Source organism: Onychomys torridus, chromosome 5 (assembly GCF_903995425.1).
Source record: "Onychomys torridus chromosome 5, mOncTor1.1, whole genome shotgun sequence".
In the NCBI taxonomy this organism is placed as follows: Eukaryota; Metazoa; Chordata; class Mammalia; order Rodentia; family Cricetidae; genus Onychomys; species Onychomys torridus.
In genome coordinates this window covers 75251970-75273369 of record NC_050447.1, presented here as the reverse complement: position 1 = coordinate 75273369, position 21400 = coordinate 75251970, and the positions used below count along the sequence as shown (strand labels likewise).

At 36.4% G+C, this 21400-nt stretch overlaps 1 protein-coding gene across 1 annotated transcript in view; it reads right to left on the bottom strand.

Moving 5' to 3' along the window:
- Nucleotides 1-21400, bottom strand: part of Malrd1 (MAM and LDL receptor class A domain containing 1) — a 594884-nt gene that overhangs the window by 232077 nt on the left and 341407 nt on the right. Inside the window, exons 26-27 of the mRNA XM_036188969.1 lie at nt 17860-18105; nt 16137-16294 (exon numbers count right to left, since the gene is read on the bottom strand). Of these exons, the coding sequence (XP_036044862.1) occupies nt 16137-16294; nt 17860-18105 (404 nt within the window). The remainder of the gene's footprint in view (nt 1-16136; nt 16295-17859; nt 18106-21400) is intronic.

The following is a 21400-nucleotide window of genomic DNA, read 5'->3' as shown; positions in this document are numbered from 1 at the left end:
GGCAATGGTGGAGAGAAAGCCCAAACTGGCCTAGTCTGGAGGGTGGATGGCCAAACACCCTAACTGTCATACTAGAACTCTCATCCAAAGACTGAGGGAAGGGGATGCTAAGAGCCAGGGCCAGGCCCCAGGTGGAGCTCCAGAAGTTCAATTGGTGAGAAAGAGGAGGGATTGTATGAGCGAGAATTGCTGAGACCAAGATTGGAAAAAGCATAGGGACAAATAGCCAAATTAATGGAAACACATGAACTATGATCCAAAAGCTGAGGAACCCCCAACTGGATCAGGTCCTCTGGATAAGTGAGACAGTTGATTAGCTTGAACTGTGTGGGAGGCACCCAGGCAGTGGGACTGGAACCTGTCCTTAGTGCATGAGATGGCTGTTTGGAACATGGGACTTAATGCAGGGCTACTTTGCTCAGCCTGGGAGGAGGGGACTGGACCTTCCTAGACTGAATCTACCAGGTTGTGCTGAATCCCCAGGGGAGTCTTTGCCCTGGAGGAGATGGGAAGGCAGAGGCAGGGGCAGGAGAGGGGAGGACAGGGGAACCCATGGCTGTTATATAAAATTAAATTAAATTATAAAATAAAATAAATAAAAACATGTATGAGTAGAAGAGGAAAGTGAAAACCAAGGTCATAAAAAAAATTAAAATTAAAATTAAAAAAAAAAACCTAGTCAAAAATCATCTAATGTCATACCAGGCATTTGATTATCCTCTTACAATTGGTGCTTCTGTGGATACTGGAAGAATATTAGCAAAGCAAGGACAAGCATTTTTTTTTTTCCCTACAAAAGAGCTCCTAAATGACTTTAGGTGCAGCACCATGTCATATTAATGCCATTGTGCCTATGAGATATGGTGATGATTTGAACATTTGTCATATGTGAGGAGGAGGGTAATGACTTTTTTCTGATGAAAAATGTCAATAGCCCACTCTTCCTTTGCTTTAAAAACACTCATTTTGTTTTTCCTGGATATTCATTTATCACGAATAACTGACTTCTGATAGCATCCTGCTTTTCCAACATCATCATGTAAAGACACCTTTAGCCAGGTTGCAGAGAATAAACAATAACAGCTTGTGCTCTAAGCTCTACAACTAACAAATCACAGTGTGGCTCAGTTATCAGTGAATGCAGACACTAAGTTCCACGCATACCCATCTAAGCAGACAGGATGCAAGAACAAACATGGGCCAAGCAATGGCCTCAAAGGGAAGGTCATTTTGGTGGAAAAAACAATAAAATTACTATTTAGAAAGTAGTAAGTCACATATTTTGAATGATACATATATTGATAGTGTCTCATTTATGTGAGCAGAAGTATCAAATAGTCTGGTTTACTTGCATAATTTTGTACGTTCACCTTCTGTGGGAGATCAAATTAAAATGGTTTCTTAAGATTTATAGCTTCAAAAATATGTCTTTGCACATTAGTATGGCATTTGGCGATCTTGAAAACTATTTGTATGAAGGGTAAGAGTATGGTAAATATATGTTGTATGAAATTTCAAAACATAAAGGGAATTATTTGTAGTCTATATTATGAGCATCATTTTTCATATGCAGAGAAGGTAGTGTGTAGATGCAACTAATTTCAGCCAAGGTAATAAGTGCAAAGCAGCATAGCTAGGACTAAAAATATGTCTCTGTCTAGCTGGCTGTCCAGTGACCTTTTTTTCATATCCAGGAGCCTTCTGTCCTGTCAACTAAATACTTCTGGTCTTGGGAAATAGGGCCCTCAGTCACAGTATTTGAAATACCAGATTGCATAAGGAAGGTAAATTCTTCTCCACTTGACGTTATAAGCACTGTTTAAATTGTTTCTCCTACATGATTTTTTTCTCGTTTTCTTTATTATTATTATTATTATTATTATTATTATTATTATTATTATTATTATATTTGTGTTTTAATTTTACACATCAGCCATGGGGTCCCCTGTCCTCCCCTTCCCATCTCCACCCCCACCTTCCCCCTATCCCCTCCCCTCTATTCCCATGTCCTCCAGGGCCAAGACTCCCCTGGGGATTCATTTAAACCTGGTGGATTCAGTACAGGCAGGTCCAGTCCCCTCCTTCCAAGCTGAGCAAAGTGTCCCTGTGTAAGCCCTAGGTTCCAAACAGCCAGCTCATGCACCAAGGACAGGTCCCGGTCCCACAGCCTGGATGCCTCCCAAACAGTTCAAGCTATTCAATTGCCTCACTTATCCAGAGGGCCTCATCCAGCTGGGGGCTCCACAGCCTTTGGTTCATAATTCATGTGCTTCCATTCATTTTTTTCCTTCATAAAAAAAAAAAAAACCTGAAGAGAAACCCTTGCCTGGTACTAGTTGTAATCACAAGAAATAGAAGACCAAGGAATCAGTAGATTTGGGTTGTTTCCTCTGTATGTGGGAAGGTCATATATTTTCAAGAAGATAATCATATTGCAATGTATAGATGGCTAAGTACAGCAGTTTATATCATAGCCCAAATACCCATGCTGAAGTTGTCATTGTTGACATACATTTTCTGAAATGCTGTTTTTGAAAATAAAGTGGGCTGAAAAACAGCTTTGTGGATAAAGTGATTGCCATACAACCACTGGAATTGGACATTAATCCCTGGACACGTGTGAATAAGTCATGGGTGGTGGCTTAAGTTTACAATCTCAACAGTGGGAAGGTAGAGACAAGCAGATGTCTGGTATTAACTGGTCACCTACCCTAACTTAATCAGTGAGTTCCAGGACAGTAAAGAATCTATCTTAAAAATATAAAATAGAGAATGATAGATATAATCTCATTTTGACCTTTGACCTTCACATGTGTATGGACAAACACACATCTGAACCTGCACATGCTTCCACATGAGCAGACACACATAATAAAAATAAAAATAAAAATAATTCTTCCAGAGTGTTAGGAAAATAAAATATCTTTGTGGTGAAGTTTATCAATCATTTTGAATGATGCATTTACCATTTACTGGTTTTACTTCCTGATATCTATGTTTGCTTTCAGAAAAATATTCTCAGATTTTCCTATTATCTAAAGCCACTTAAGAAAAATGACCACATGTTTTTAGCTGGAAAGTTTGAAAAAATGTTAATTTCAAAAAGCAACATATATCAGGAAGTCTAATAAGAAACAGAATGTATGAATCCAAGATAAATTATGTTGGTCAAAACTCTGGTCTTAATTATTTTAAAAAATGTGAAATATTTTTCTAGTTCTGAGCTATCTGTTTAAAAGTATCCTGTGGGTTTTTCAAAATAAAGTTTATTAGTATGACATGGATAGAGTCATAATAAAGAAGTAGAAATGCACCCTGAAATTGCTACTTTGCATCTTCAAAAATAAAACTATTCACAATCTCTCCACATCTAAGCAAACACTGTAAACTGCCAAAGCTTCATATAGATGTTATCCAATAATATTTTTTTTTGCAAATGGATACATGAAATGAGAGTGGAAAACATTTCCTTTACTTTAGGTTATTTATGCTCTTTATTTTACTGCTGAGAAAATAACAAACAGAGCTCCTTTGCATAGTTTCAATTATAAAAGGCTATTTGATGTCATACTTTATGATTTTCAGTGTGTGCACATGTATATTAATATCAGTACAATAGAAAATGATCTCCAGTTTGAAAGAGGCCAATCATGTGTTCATGTCAAGGCTATACCTCCAGGTTGGAGAATTTTTTAAAAAGAAAAAAAAAGCAAAAGGCCCAGAAGACAGTAACATATTTTCTGAACTTCATCTCACCATCCCAGAATCAAACTCTTCTGTAACTTGGGTTCGTTCTGCAATACTGATTGGTGGGGGTTTGAATAGGCCCCAGACAAGTAAAGAGCCAAAACAACTCAGTAAAAATCACCCCTATACATCCTTGTAGACTATGATTTCTAGTGAAAGGAAATCCCTGAATTCACACAAAGTATCTTTCCTCTTTGTCTTTTCAATCACTTATAGTCAAAGTAATTCTCCAGTTCATGAACCTGAAGTACTTCCTAGGCCTCCTGACTACCAGAAATTAGTACCAAAGGTGAAATTAGCACCATGGCCTGTGTGCACACACTGAATGGCAAATAAACTTCAGCGGTATTGAAAATCTGTGCCAAGGCCTCAAAGATGTATTTACTCAATGTCTAGTAATAAAACCTTCATACACTTGATCTGGAATTAAGGAAATTCATCAATCAAGTTATATTGACAATTTTTCTTCTAGTGCTTAAACAAACTTCCTTCTAAAAGCAAGTTTAGGAAAGAAGAGTTTATTTTTGCCTCACAGTTTGAATACAGTCTGCCATTGTAGGTAGCAGCATGAGGCAACTGGTTACATTGTATCCAGAGTCCTGAAGTGGAGAGAGACGAATGTTGGTACTCAAGGCCCATGGTAGGATGCCACCAAAATTTAGTATAGGTCCTAATGCTTCAATTAATCCAGTTTAGAAACTCCATCTCAGGCCTGCACACAGTTTATTACCTAGCTCATTCTTGATCCTGGTGACAACTGATGTCAACTATCACATTGGTTCACTTCATAAAAAAGAGGAAGAATTCAAAGAGTTCCACTTTTAGTGGTTTTCATTTTTTAATTCTTGAATGGGAAATGTTGATCATAAAATGATGCAGGGTTTTAAACTAGCACTACAAACTAGTAATCTTATATGGAATGCAGATTCTTTCTAGACTGCACGGGCAATTCCATAGTTGCTCCTACATACAATCTTCCTCCACTTTCTAAATTATTTTATGATACATTCATTTACTTTTGTTAATATTTATATTGAAAATATACCTCATTGTTTTCCTAATAACTAAATGCCTTTGATAAGCAAGTCATAAATAGGCACACACAAATAGATCACACATGTTTCCTGCCTTCAAGATGGTGGAAGAAAACCAAGTGACTGAGTGAATATTTAAGTTGGATTTAGAAAGATGCCCAGTGTGGTAGTTAGTTCTAATTGTGAACTTGACACATTAAAATCACCTGAGGAAAGCCTCTAAGAGGGGGGACTTGTGGAGATGTCTATAGGGGATTGTCTTAACTGCAATGAATTGGGAAGACTTGCTAATTATAGATGCCAGAATTAACTGGGCTTATGTCCTGGAATATGTAAGCACAGAAAAAGAGGCTAAGCACAAGTATGCATGCACACAATCCTTTCTCTTCTTTGTCTATGGATTTGATGTGACTAGGCATTTTAAGTTCCCGCCACATTGACTTCCCCAATATGATGGACTGTTCTTGTTAGAATCTTACATGGTCTTTAAATAAAAAACACAGAGCCTGATATCAAGGTGAATGCTGAAAGATCAGAGAAGCAGAGAAGCCAGCCACTAGTTCATACCTCTACAAAATCTTCAGCCTAAAGAGAGTGAGTTCCTGTTTCCTCAGGTCTTATATACCTTTTTCTGCCCAGACATCATTTCCTGGGATTAAAGGCCTGTGTGCTTCCCAGTACTGGGATTAAAGGTGTGTGCCACCACCACCTGGCTCTGTTTCCAGTGTGGTCTTGAACTTACAAAGTTCCAGACAGATCTCTGCCTCCTGAGTGATAGGGTTAAGGGTTTGTGCCACCACTGTCTGGCCTCTATGTCTAATCTAGTGGTTGGCTCTGTCCTCTAATCCCCAGGCAAGTTTATTAGGGTACACAATATATCACTACAGACTGTGACCTAGAATCATGAGTTAAAATAAGAACTTTCCCATACATTAATTTTTTATCAGGGTATTTCATCATTGTAACAGATATAAAATGAGGATACCCAAGATTTGCCTATTCTAGGTTATGTAATGTTGGAGAGAAGAACAGAGAGTAAAGCTGTCAGAAAGCACAGATATTTTTAAAGCCATAGATGGGGAAATGGTGCATATAGGAGCACAACTGATAAATCTGCTTGGTCACATGTGATCACATTTGCTTGATGAAAAACAATAAAAAAGTAGTACCAAGTTAGGTGGGACTATGGGATTGGACACACTGCTCTCTGAAAACATGAAGAATTACATCTCTCATAAAAGAAAGAACTATGTATGGGACATGGAAATAAGCATGTGACAGGAAGAATGGGGAGAAACCACTGCTTCTTAGGGAATCAGTGTGACCACTTCATTTGAGGTCTTTCAGAAATCAATCTCACTCCTGCAAAACTGTTTTTGTTAACATCCAATTAATCTTATCTGGTTTTTATGGATGTCCCATGATGAATACTGATATGGAGTTTTTGAACAATAGATAAAATGTATGCAGTACAAGATGTTGACTAAAGGATTTGATTGGAGGGCCATCTCTTGATTGACATGCTCTATCTTAAAATTTTCCCATAGAGGAATACAGTGTATTGGCTGTCAATGGTGCTGTCATTAGTGCTGTTTGTTTGATATGCATGATTTATTTCGTATAACTTAGAAATTAAATTAAATGTTAATACTTTGTTATGTTATTCTCCAAAATTACTTAACCTATCACCATCCAAATTTCAGGTGGGGGGGAGGGGGAGGAAAAATATTTGAGAAAATAGCAAAGAAGCTGAAATTTGTCTCTCATATCAAGCAAAGTTCAAAGTTAACTTCATTAAAATGTTATTAAGGATTTAATAATTTAATTTTTTCTCTTGTGGTTGCAAAAGCTGTTTTAGACATTTTAAGTTGATGACTTTATTGCTCATTGTTATACAAACTGCTAATTTGCATCTATAATTTGATGCCTTACAATCTAATATAAAAACAATGCTTTAAAAGTTGCTCAATACATGTAACTAACCCAAGTGTAAGATGAATGCTTAATTTCTTATTATCATTATTATTATATAATATTTTATATTCTGAATATTTCTCTGATATTGGAAAATTCTGAGTATAGTGGATTCATTTTAGATATTTCTAAATCTATGTTTTAAACCATTTCTTCTTTATTCAATTTATCTAAATTCTACAATCTTTCAAGATACAACTTAGTTATTTCTCCTGATCCACATAATTATATAAACATTTTAACAATTTCTGCAGCCATAGTATGTTAATTATTTCATTCTATATGTGGTGTTTAATTATGTGCTGTGGTGCATTCTCAAGATTGGACAGTAGACAAGGTATATACCATCCTTGTGTCCTGCAAGTCACTAATCAATGAAGAAGAGCATCTTCTTCATAGGCAGAGGTCAGGTAGCATAGTTATGTTGGGAAACAAAGACTCCATTGTACATGCACATGTTGACAATCTGGACCTGTCACTGGAATTCATTCTCTGATTGACTGAAATACAGGAAGTCAGGAGCCACATTTTGCATTTTGCTTCAGACAAGAACTATAAATGAACACTCAGTTTATACCAGCAGAGACTTTATAGATTCTCACAGAGAGACTAGGTACCACTAATAATAATTAAGATTAATATAAGCGTATGAATAGGAGGGTTTTGAAGGAAGGCCCACTCCAAACTTAGAATCTCATCTAACATGCAGAAGGGGTGAAATTCATAGAATATTTGTTTGAGTATAAAAATGGGAACAAAGGTGAAGAGAGTTGAGATTAAACTTGAAACTTCCTTTCAGAGGCTAGCCCTCTTAAATGAAAGGATTGGTCTTCAGAAAGAGAATCCAAGTTGAGACTAATATCCCAAGCTTCAAAGCTTTCATATCTTTTGAACCTTTTACTTTCTATGTTATTCTACATGCTTTTTGTGGAACGACAGAAGACCTTGACAAAGCATTCTGTGGACATAAATGATGAGAAATTAGAAAATATTCATGACATCTTCACAAGTGGATAAATATAGTACTCAAAGGAATATGCATTGACTTGTGAATATTCCTTCACCACTGAAATCTGGATTCTGATCATGCATTTTAATTAAGATTATTATAAGAGTATGAACAGGAGGGTTTTGTTTCTTCATCCCTTATAAGAATTGATAATTAGATTTCTCCCATGTAAACTGATAAACCAGAGCAAGAGAATCACAGAGCCTTTCTACACCAATACTATCATCTATAATTGGTCATATCACTGGTCATGTAGCTTCATCTGAGGCAGGATGTGAAGCAATTACAATGATAAGATAGTCTATTTTGGTTAAAACATGTATTGCAAACTCTATAGAAAATGAGCTGAATAGACACTGAAATATAATTGGTAAGAATAGATAAATTACATAGAACTATTATTGTGTAGAAAAAGTATTTTAATTTTTTAGGCAGTATCCTAGAAAAACTGAAAAAAGATAATAAATAAATGTCTTCCCATAGTGATTTTTAAAAATATACAACTATTATCAGTAAAGAAGCAAAATTGGAATTAACTGGTCCTCAGCATTCCCAGAGAACAGCTCTGTACATTAGTGATGTCTGTGAATTTGAAATGGGTAAGTGCATGGGAAGCTACTGTTCTATCAGGTTTCAAACTGGACAACCGAGGATCCTGTTTCTCTTCCTTTCACGCAGATTGTGCGGCAGATACAAAGCCCATGGCTCATTCGTTTCTTTTCGTTTTCAGGCATTTTGTGTTTTGTTTTTAACTGATGCATCCACTGCTTCTACAATACAGCATCTGTTATGATGTTTTGACATATGAATGCATTACACAATCAGAAAACAAAAGTAGTTAGCATGTTCATCACTGTCAGCATTTCTTTGTGATGACATTATTTTAAATACTCTCTTCTAATTGTTTTGAGATAAAAGTACAATATAATCACCTTACTGTAAAATAAAATAATAAAAATAATCTTTCCTTATTTCCATTCAGATTTTACACACTGGTCCTTCTCTTGATTCCCTTAACCCTCTGCATTCTTGAATCATCACTTAAGAAATGACAGTTATCAATTCAGAAGGTAAATGTCTCTAGAAAATTAAAGACCTTACTGGGATTCTTGTACAGAAGATATCAATTTTCAAGAGTTTGGCAAAATATAATACAGAATATAGGTCTTTTTCTTTTCATTAACTTAAGCTAAATTTTGTATGTTTTTTTTTTTTTTTCAATCAGTGAGCACAGGCAACAGATAATTGGCATTAATACTATGTGACTCTCACCGGTAATAAAAGCAGATATTTTATCACAAGACAGTACTGTGAATATCTAAAAGTATTATTCATGTAAGTCACCGTGGGAAATAGTTGTATCATCCTTCATTATATCTTATTGTGTAAACCTCCATTCAATTTTAGAATCCATTTAAGAGGAGGAAACCTCAATTTAAAAAGATGCTTCCATAAGATTGGGCTGTAGGACATTTTCTTAATTAGTGCTTGATGTGGGAGGGCCTAGCCTGCTGTGGGCAGTGGTATCTCTGGGCTGATGGTCTTGAATTCTATAAGAAAGCAGCTGAACAAGCCATGAAGAGCAAGTCAGTAAGCAGCACTCTTGCAGAATATTTGTTTACACTGTGTGAAGATGTGTTACTGTGATTGTTTTAAGAAAGAGTTAAATGGCCAATAGCTAGGCTGGAGAGAATAGCCAGGACTTCCAGACAGAGAGGAACTGATGGTTAGAATCTAGCATGGCAGGAGACAGCAGTGAGACACTGAAGAAGTTGGACATATGGTACAGAGGAGAAGTAACCAAGTTGCATGGTACAGTGTAGATTAATAAAAACCAGATTAATTTAAGTTATAAGAGCTAGTTGGGGAAAAGCCTAAGCTCAGGCCAAGATTTTATAATTAATAATAAGCCTTTGTGTCATTATCTGTGAGCTGGTGGCTCAAAGGAAGTCTGACTACAAGCACCCCTCCAATGGCCTCTGCATCAGCTCTTGCCTCCAGGACCTTGCCTTGAGTTCCTATCCTTACTTCCTTTAATGATGAATAGTAATATGGAAATATAAGCCATATCAAGCCTTTTCTCCTCAATATCCTTTTTGGTCATGCTGTTTCATCTTAGTAATAGAAACCCTAACTAAGACAGAAGGATTTATGAGAGGGTTTGGATGGAGAAGGGGAAAAGATTTAATAATATTATAATCTTTAAAAAAATAGCAGAAGTATAAGAAAATTTAATTTGACTTGTTTATGTTTAAAATCCACGTGATTGCAAATCCAATCATTGCAAAACTGTTTTTCCTTTCTCTAAGTTCTATATCTCCTTTATGTCTACATCCTATATACCCTTTTTCTAAACTATGGGATAAATGAAGCTGCATTAACTATTCAGTGGGATGAAGAGATTAGAATACATACAGCCTGAAAACCTCACCAGTAGAAATGTGTGTGTGTGTGTAGATCTTCTAAGATTAGGGTGGTGTTGAGTGTATAGAAGATGAGGTAATTGGAGGTCTTTAGGCAGAGTAAGTGTTTATGTTTTAACCATTTGAACCATGTACAAATGAAGCTCTTACTGACTAGACAAAGTAAAAGAAGACAGGATGATGAGCCATTTACTAATCAATGGACAGTGGCCTTTTCATTTGATCATTTGATATTTTCTACAACCCAGTGAACAAAATCACTACAGTTATTCTTCACTGTCCTTGAGAGACTGGTTCCAGGAACCATGGGATACTAAAACCCATACATATTCAAGACCTGTTAACAATGGGTTTTTTTTTTTAAGTCTTTGGATGGATTGAAGAGATGGCTGAGCTATTAAGAGCACTGTTGGTCTTGCAGAGGGCCCCAGGTTTGGTGCTTAGCACCCATGTGCTGGCTTACAGCTATCCCTAAATCCAGTGACCTTCATGGGGACCAGGAACACATATGGTGCACATTCATACATGTAGACAAAAAGTTTATACAAATTAAATAAAATAAGTATGTGGTAAAATCTAAAGATCTGTGTATGTTTAATATATATGCAGTGGTTTTATATAATCTGAAGAGAAACCTGAGTAGATATATACTATTTTCTTAACATTTCATTGTGAAATCTACAGATGAAGAACTCATAGAAGGAAAGACTGACTCTATTTCTATTTTTTAATGTAGGAATCATCAAACAATGTCTAAGTAATTGAATAATTTAAATTAGAAATCAGAAAATTGAATACAATCTTTTTTTTCTTAAAATGCCATGTGAATGGACTTAGGAAATATATGACTCACCTTCGAAATGAATAGCTTACACTAGAGAATACTGAAGGAGTTGCCAGCTCTAAAATTTCTCTGTGCCACTAAGCAAGACAAAGCAACAAAGTAGTTTAATTATGATCTTTCAGCATTGCAGGGTTGCCCTATCAGGAGAGCTCTCCTGAAATACATTATTTTTCTCCACTTCTGGTTTGAATATATTATGTGGTCTATCATGACTGCATAATGGATAGTCCTGAATGCTTTCAATTAAATATATTTAAATTCCCTAAAGCACACAGTAATCTTGATTAAAAAAAATCAACAGTTTATTATGGATGGAACACTTTCAGAAGGCAATAATGTTCTTCAGAGAGCAGGTGCATTCTATTCAAATGACTAGTTGAAAGGATGCACAAGGCCGTTTGTTTCATTTGAGGCTGGGCAGATTTCACTATATGAAGAACAAAGCACATTGAAGAATTTCCCCGTCCAAGTTTGAAGAGTGTTGATACTCATATTCCAATTGTCCTGGGCTAATCTCACCAAAAGAAAAAAATGACTGGAATCATAAGTGAAATTATGAAAGAAGAACTAAGTATATTTTTAAACCAAATTTATTATTGGAATGGGTACATAGCACTGTTGATAGTGTGCCTGTTTAAGATGCATGAGACCTTGGATTCCCTCATCACTGCATAACTGAGCATAATGGCAAACACTGAATACACTTCACTTCTGACAGCCTCCGTGGAAAGACAGAAAGCAAATTGACCATGTGACATTCTAATGTTATTTCAGATTACCTGAGTGTAAGCCTTTGTTCATACCCTTACTTGTGATTTTAGACTTTGCATTTAATTCACATGGACCTCACTTGGTAAAAATAAAGGCTGTGTAATAACACATTTCCACCACTTTCCATAGGCTGAATCTTTCTCACAGAGGATTTGTCTTGGTCCAAGCACTGAGGGGCAAAAATCTAATGATCTTCCCACCCACTTAACTGTTTAACACAATGTAATTTTATTTTAAACAGCATTAGTACTCTTGGAAATTTTTAATTACATTATTTTAGAGGTTTGTTTGTTAGTTTGTTTTACTATCTAAACACAAGGCAAAAAAACAAGATAATAGTATAATTACTGGTATTAGTTTCTCTGCAGACTAGTTCTTTGTATTCTTGTTAGTCACACATTGCCATGATTTAAGACATAAAAATTACAGTTTCAATAGCAAATTGCATCTCTCTTTCTCATATATATATATATATATATATATATATATATATATATATCATGTAACTGGTAGCAAGATGTATGAGGGGAAAGTATAAAATATATAATCTATAAAATGGTATGGATATTCATTAAATGCTCTCTAAGGCAGTAGCTTTGTTGGGATTTCCCTGTATTCATGTCATTATTACAGGAATATTGTAAGAATTGTGTAATTCTATTTTAAGCACCATTATTTTTTTATTTTTCAAAACAAGGTCCATGCAACCAATTTGGAACTCAGTTTAAAAAAATGTCCATTTCACTCTTCTCCATGTAGAACACTTAACTATGGATAGAAATAAATATTTTTTTTTAATATGGACATGCCCAGATTTAGAACCCTGCTCCATGAATACAATAATAGGGCAAGCACACCCTCGCCATGCTATTACTGTAAAATTCCTTTCTTTAGCCCATTACTACAATAGGACTCACACTACATGTTTTAGAATGTTGTACTAGGAATTATAAGAAATAATACAGGTATTTGTGCTCAATGAACAGCCCATGCTAGTATGTGTTGTCATTGTTGCTACCTGAAATAAGTACAACTCTACATAAGTGTGTGTAGCAAGAATCTTCACAGTTCTTATTAATAAAAACAAACCTGAAGCCAGGTATTGGGGTAAATGCTGGAAGATCAGAGAAGCAGAACAAGCCACAGCTTCCTCACCTTGACAGTTCCTCAGCTGATCCTGTTTCCTCAGACTGAATGCTTCTGATTCCTCATCCAAATGGATCTCAGCTGAACTGTTGCTCCAAAGCCTAAAAGCTTAACCAGCCAAATGCTGCTAGTTTCTGGTCTTTATGCCTTATATACCTTTCTGCTTTCTGCCATCACTCCCTGGGATTAAAGGCTTACTTTCTGGGATTAAAGGTGTGAGAGACCATGCTTGGCTGTATTCTTGAACACACAGAGATCCAGGTAGATCTCTGCCTCTGGAATGCTAGGATTAAAGGTGTGTGCTACCACTGCCTATCCTCTATGTTTAATATTGTGGCTGTTCTGTCTCTGACCCAGATAAGTTTATTAGACTGCACAATATTTCGGGGAACACAACACCACCACAATTGTGTCACCATTAAATCATTATGCAACTCTCAGATGCCTTTACTGAATTCTGTACTTCATGTTTAGATTATAAATTCTTCAGACCAAACATGACTGCCTTGTATGAAACATATTGTAACCCTTCCTTCCACAGGGATGAGCCTTAACAAGGACCTAGTAAAACACTCCTTTATAATTACTTCATCAATTACTCCCTGGAGCTCTTAGGTGGCAAGCAAAACCCCAAATTTCAATACCTTGCTTTCAAGAACTGACAAATTATTTGTAGAAAGAGAATAACCACCAATCACCAGCTTGTGAGCAGAACTCAGTCCTAGAGTCAAGATGAACACTCAGGAGAGGAATTGTGGAAAGCAAAAGAGGTAAGCAAGCTTTTTTCAAAATGCTGTAACTTCCGGTTGTATTAACTTGGTGTGGAGCAAAACACCAGGTGGAGGTATCATTTCTGAAGCTCAGAAGAGGAAACTGAGCCAGAGGGGGACACATTCATGAACTGCGAACATTGTTTTTGTGAGGAGAAAAGAAAGAAAGAAAATGCAGAATCTTCCCCCTGTTGAGTTTGCCATCTGTCTAGCATGTTTTCAGACTCCTGAGAGGGTAAAATCCAGCATGTTTCCCCACACAGGGAAGTCTAAGAAGTACTTTGTAAACAGGATCAAAAACATTCATATTATTCACCAAAGTGAAGTGATTTCCCCAAAATTCTGAATGTAAATTAAATACATGCCATGAAAGATTTCTCTCCTTCATCATCCTTGAGATTTCACGAAATAAGTATGTACTATTTATTTGATTATTATTTGCTTATTTATTACTGTTTATTTCAGATGCTAGTGTTAAATCCAGTGTCTTGCACATGGTTGGCAAGTGCTTAGGCATGGAGTTACAACTCCAATCCCCAAATAATCCCCCCTCAGTTTGGGTGGTAGTTTCATTAAGTCTAAAAGTATTTCTGATTTAAGTTTTGTTCATCAATTAATTGCTTGGCAATTGACTACATGTATTACATTTTAATCACACTCATCCCTGTACTCTCTCTTATCCTCTTCCCCCATACCGATTCTCCCCTCCTCCCACTAAGACCCCATCACATTTTCATATCTCTTTACACTTTTTATTTGTTTGTTTTGGTTTCTGACCAATTGGATTTAACCATGTCCACTTGCATAGGGATGCACATGAGTAGGAATAACTTACCAGTGGCTACATCACTAAAGACAATAATGTTCTCTGCCCCAGCATCCCTCAACCTTAGTGGGGTGAAGTATCTTGACCCGTGCCCCCAAGTAATGAATGAATGTCTAAGGGCTCAGTCCTGTACAGGTTCTGTGCAGTCAAGACTTGTGAGCTCATAAGTGTCACAGCCATGCCATGCCCATAAAATAGAGTTTCATAGGCTTTCTCCCCATAGTCCAGCTCAATAAGACTATATGTATATTTTATTTGTTTTGAGACACTGGTCTTTTAAAATACTGTTAAATCTCCATAGAAATCAGTTAAAGTAGACATAGGAGGTTTTGATTACTTTATAAGAAGACCAATATCTCAAAAAGCTTAAATTTCATTTTAATAAATTATGAAGTTTGTTCCTATAATGTAACATAGTTGAAAGTAAGTTTCTCTTAAGTAAATAATAAAAGCAAATCCACAAAGGACAAAAATCCCTCTCATGGGGTTGGGGATTTAGCTCAGTGGTAGAGCACTTGCCTAGCAAGCGCAAGGCCCTGGGTTCGATCCTCAGCTCAAATTAAAAAAAAAAATCCCTCACGTTAGTCACCAAATACTACAGTACCATATTCAAAAGAGTACTAAGGAATACTCCTGTGAGAACTTTAAGGCTCATATAAATTTCTACATTCAAATATAAGAATAACACTGTGGTTATTTGCTGTGTGTGTCTTCCTAGGATGCTTTTTACACTTCATTATAGCATGGTCTAGAGTTCCCAAGTCAGTTAAGGTTTCCAATGAAACATGAGCCACACAGCTGTAAACGATTCAGATAGATAATGTCTTTGACATTCAGGTCAGGTCTTTTCCATCAGCATTGGGGCCCTTGAGCAAGGCTCATGTGTTAGAAATAGCAGTGGCTGCTAGAGCATGCTGTAAACCAAGATTTCTTGGAATGATAACTAGATTCTTAAAACACATAAACGAGATGCAGACACACACACACACACACACACACACACACACACACACACACTGCCTTTTAATTGCTGCTTTAACTTGTTAAAAGTAAAGGTGTTTTAATTAGATCTTATTAATATTAATATTTATTTACCTTTTTGTTTTGTCCCTAAACTCTGTCACTTTATTATGTTAAATTAAAACTCTGATGGAAACATCTAATTAATAACCAGGAAGGAAATGCATTCATATGTCACATTTAATAAGCAGTTCAATGTAGTCATTCCTTGATCACACTCATGAGCTCAGTCCTTTGTAATGTATTCATGAAGCCAGAATGTCTATTATTAGTACTCAATAATTACGGGAATAAGAAAAAATGAATAGTTGGTTTCCTTTCAAATGTACAAATAACCTCTTTCCTCTCATTGAAAAAGACAGGAAAGGAAACAGTGAAATGAGAGAACTTAGATTAACTCTGATAAAAGGAGGCTCTGGAATTGTGGGGTGCCTGTTCCCATGTCCACGCTAATCAAGTACCATAGGATGTGTGGCCTTGTGAGGAATGAGGTTTCCGCTGGCCAGACCAGAACTCTGTCCTTCTGGCTGGAGCCTCAGAAAGCTCTGCAGCATCCTTAGCCAAGAGCCTACCTTGACGAGAATCTGAATGGACCCTGTGGCTTTTTCAGATATGAAGTACCAGAAGCTCAGAGTACAGGCAGTACTGGATTCTTGCCAAATGGCACTCTTGAAGTGGGCTTTGTCACCGCAAAGGCCTGCTGGGGTTGTCTCTAGATAAATGAAGTGACCTAGGAATAAGGATGGAATTTAAATAGGACCAAAGGAACAATAAGGGGATTATTCTAGCTTTTTCATGTTAGTTGAGGTTTTTGTTATTTGTTTCTTTTTGTTTTTTACTACATTTCTTGTGATCTAGCTGCCATTGGCATTTTTATCTGAAATGGAGAATAAGTTTAATAGACTTGTCTCTAGTTCACTGGCAGAAAAACTCCCCCAATTGCGTGTGCTTTGAGGAAAGTGCTTGCAGACTAAATGATCTGACGGGGTATTTATGCCATCACATCAACAAGATAGTCATAGGAATCATTTAATGGACTCCATACTACCCAGTTATTATAAAAGAGTTCAAGGATTTCTGTGAAGAAGATCTAGTTACTTGTTGAATATGTAAATAAAATGCTAGGAGTTTTAATGGGTTATGGGCAAAGAAAGCTATTGAGTTTTATTCTTATTATGAAAATATCTAAAGCATATCATGTATGTCAGTATGTCAGATGAGTGTTTAGATCTTTAAGTCTGAAGCCTAACTTATCAGATCCATTTTACGTGCTAGTGAAATCTCAATATTGAGATACTATTCTGCTATTTGTACGGTTCAGGACTTTATAGTCCTTTTGTTATCTTATTAATGTCCTTTGCTCCTTGAGTGTTGCATCTGCACTGCATGACTGCAAATACTGACTATCAAACAATAGTCTGTGTCCAGCACTCTCACAAATGCAGTCTTGTGGTTCTATTTTCACAGTTCCTCAAAAAGGTTCAATCTCATTACCTATAGGCTTCACCCCCTTCAACCTCACGATCTCGGCTACTTACACTGAGCAAACTTCACTATCTCCATTTGACAAACTATGAAGCTGAGCTGGTGAAAAATCAAAATGGAGTGATTTGCTAATGGTCAAATGAGTGTCCAAATTTAGTGTAACCGGTTTCAGATGAGTGTGTCTCACTTAGGAAAGTTGTCTGATAGAAGAGAGTACTGTCATTCATCTATAGTTACTGACACTGAAATTAACACTAGATTGTGACTGTCACAATGGCTGATTTGCCTCTGCCATCTCCCAGCCCCTGATTCAATTACCTATCTTCCTCATTATTATTGTTCATGTATCTGTTAAAGGTAAGTAAAGGTGAGGTTATTAAAGTGGACCCTAGTCAATACACTTGGGATCTAACAAAAGAGAACTATGAAAAGTACTATGCCATACATAAGAGGTATAGAAGTGATAATGCAGGGCACGCTATCATCTATAAGTGGAGGACTTGTGAGGCTACCAGAGGGGCAGAGGCATGGAGGACTGGCTTCTTCCTGACCACCCTCAGACGGAACCAGTGCTGCCACTAGCTTCATGTTGGCTTTCTGACTCCCAAAATTGAGACAGGATTAGTGCCTATGGTCTCAGCTACCTGTTCTAGTGCTTTGGTATAGCTGTCCCAGGATATGAACATATATGCTAAATGTTTGGTTGAACAACAGTCTCTCTGCCATAGTCTCTTCAGCTGCTGCTGCTGATGACAATGAGGTGGACTTTATAAACATGAACAGAGCAACAACAACAATCTAGTAACTTACCATGTTCATTTCCAAGTGTGTGGTCTTTTGGAGGTCGTTGGCTCTTATGAGAGCCAATTCCTGAAACCCAATCTGAGTTTTCAGCTAGGGAGTTCTTCCAGCCACACAAACCTTTCTCAAAAGTACAGGATCCACCACATTCATTTTCATCAGTGTTATCCCCACAGTCATCTGCAAAATTACACCTCTGCTCTGGACTGTAGCATCGGCCATTCTGACACTCCTCATAGCCATGTGGGCAAAAACCTGGAATAAAGCAAAATGGAATGATAGATTAGTCCATTAATAGTCTAAATCCATAAGAATGAATTAATTATAATGTACCAAGGACTACAGTTTCCTTAAGAATTTGAGATATCTGACCCTCATTTCTCTCTTCTACTTTGTTTCAGAGGTCAGAGTCATTCACAAGTGAAAAAAAGTGTATGAAATTTCAAAAGAAAAATCCACTTTATAACTTGGCCTCAAATTTGATCTCTGACATTATAATATAAAATCAGAAAGTATCTTCCTTTCTGATTTTTATTTTATTCTGATGATCTTGGTATTGTTGTTTTTTAAGACAGAGAATCTCTCTCTGTAGTCTAGCCTGGAACTAACTACATTGCCCAGGCTGACCTGGAAAATTCAAAGCAATCCTCAGACCTCAGCATCTTGAGTGCTAGGATTAACAGCAGGAGCTCTCATACATGTTTCTTCCTTCATAAGCTCTGAAAGAGAAGCTATTAAGATCACCCCTTGCTATATTTCTATGATGGGGACCTCCCATGGCTGGAAGGGAATTGCACAGTGGTTGAAAGTTGGTGTGGATAAAAGGTGGTGATGTTTCAGGCATGTACTGAAAGATGTTCTGGAAATTCCTGCAGATATGCCTGTTGTAGCCTGAATCTTAAATATTTTCCAACAACTTGCTTTGGAAACTTGGTCCCCAGAAAGACCCTATTGGAATGCTGCAGAGACTTGAAGAGTCAGAATTTAGTAGGAAATTTTTAAGTCACTAGAATTGTGATCTTGAAGGAGATTGTGGAATGCCATCCTTTCTTGTGTTACTTTTTCATTTCTTGACCAAGAGATAAATAGTTATGTGCTCCCAGTTATGACCTGTCTCACTCCAGGCATAAAAGCAATGGAGCCAATGAATCATAAACTATATCCTCCAAAACTCTGAGTCAAAATTAATGTTTTCTCTTTATAATTTGATTATCTCAGATACTTTTAAAATGACCAAGAGTATGCTACAACAATTTCATGTGGAAATGTTGATGGTCATTAGAAAAGAAGTAGACAATGGATGGAAATTGACATAGAATTTACTGGGATAAAAACCCTGTCCTAAAGGCTTCCAGCCATTTCCTGCTGTGAACATTCCTGAAACACAAATATAAACCAATGCCCAAGTCAATGGGCTTCACTCTGCAAAGTCTGTGAAGATAAATGTCAACTATGCGTTCTGCTTCCAACAGAACTTCCTTCCATGAATTAATTTCTGAATTTTTTTTCTTGTTGGTAGTAATGAATTAAAGAGTTTTTATTTGGTTCATTTTAGTAGATTGATGATAAGACAAAAGATTTTAATATTTAAATTATGGAACTCAACTAAGAACCACATGCCAAAATACCTTCAGGGCACAAAGAAAGCAAAAATACTTATATTATATCTGTAATCAAAGGTTACAGATATCAAAAGAGATTTGTGAATTTTTCAAGAACAGAGTTGCTATTTTGGCCCAGCACTTGAGTCTTCTAAACTATGTTTTAAATCCACTGACTTAAAAAGGACCAAGCTGCCCATCACAGGGCAGCACTACTGAGGACTGTTAGAGCTGAGGCTGGTAGAAGCATTATTTCTGAAGGGCTAATGAGAAGCTGAGAAATTAAAACATGACTTCATTTCATAAAAGCTGGCACTTAATATTGATTTTGCCCATTCCAATTTATTTAGAGAAGAAAAATAAAACTAGTTAAGAATTTAAGAAATGATTTTCTCTAAAGTAACTGAATCAAACCACAACTGAATGCTTAAGTTAAAGAAGAAAATAGATACATAGTTCTGAATAGGAAAATGTTAAATTTTTAATACATCACACAAACTCAGTAGTGCTAATGTTTTGAGATAGTAATACATTTTTCAATTTTGAAAACAAAGTAACTACATAAATAAAAATACAGTCATATAACCATACAGAACTATATTTGAGTACAATCTCTATATTAATAGAGAAAATATCACTGTTATAATATAATCCATTCCATTCATAAGATGATACACAGTGATCTTGTTGTGGAGTTCAAGATCACCCAAAGACTACCTAGACTCACAAGATTTTAATCAGCCAAATTTTATTTAAGCTGCACTGACCACAGCCCCTTTGGTGGGACTATAGCCCAGCTAAAAGGGAAGAAGAACCTTAAGGGCAAATATCACAATTCATTGCTGCAGACACACACTTCTGCAGGTGTGGGATAACTGCCAGGGTCTTTTGCATTCCTGGAATAATGTAAAGGGCATAAAATTCCTGGAATTGTTTTAAAAGCCCCAGGGTTCTGAGGGCTGGCCTCAGTCCTCTAAGATGGTTGCTTTCAGAAAAATGGAGACCTCAGCAGCTACATCTCCAACTGGCTCTGACCCCTATGAATCAGACTCCTGATTCACATTCACATAGGTTGATATTGAGCCTTTGATGTCTGTAAAGTTAACCTTAACTGTGTTGACTCTTCTTATATATGAAAGTGGCCAGTTTATGATACAAGGGCCTAACAACCACAAGCAACAAGAGATGCTTTTCAGTTGATATATATGTATCATATGATGACCATATATGATATTTGGGGAGAGACATAGACCAATGGCACATTCAGAAAAGAAGGTCCAGAGTCTTGACAAAACATGAAGCTTCAGATGCCTAAGATACATACTAAAGGATCTATGGTGTTTTAATTTATTCTCTTTAACCAAATAAAGTTCCCTGCCAGGATGGTGAATGACTAATTTAACAAATAAACACAAATTATACCTATAAAGCACATATATGGAAATATACATTTGTGAAAATCAAAGAAGCACATTTTTAAGAATTTAATCATCAAAGCTGTTAGCAACCAATGGCTTCCCCCACAGGGTTCCAAATTCTGAGTGCTGAGCACTTACACGGTCAGGCAGTTCTCATAACCTTTATGTCAGGAACATATTGTGTAGGAATTTATGGCTGTGGCCAGAGACCACTGTTATGTCTCTGTGATCAAAGACCAGTTTTCCTAAGATAGTTAGCAATTGAAGGATGCTTAGGAATACTTTCATGAGATTAGTAGCCCACTGTGATCTGGATTTGATAAAGGACAAGAGAAATTATCAATTAATATTATTTACCTATTTCCAAGTTATTTTATGTGATTGTTGTTTTGCCAAAAGCAAGGCAAAGCAAAACAAAACAAAGAAAAAACAGTAATGTAATCATAGACCATTGGTTGCTAACAGCTTTGATGATTAAACACATAAAATTGTGCTTCTCTGATTTTTACAAATACATATTTCCATTTATGT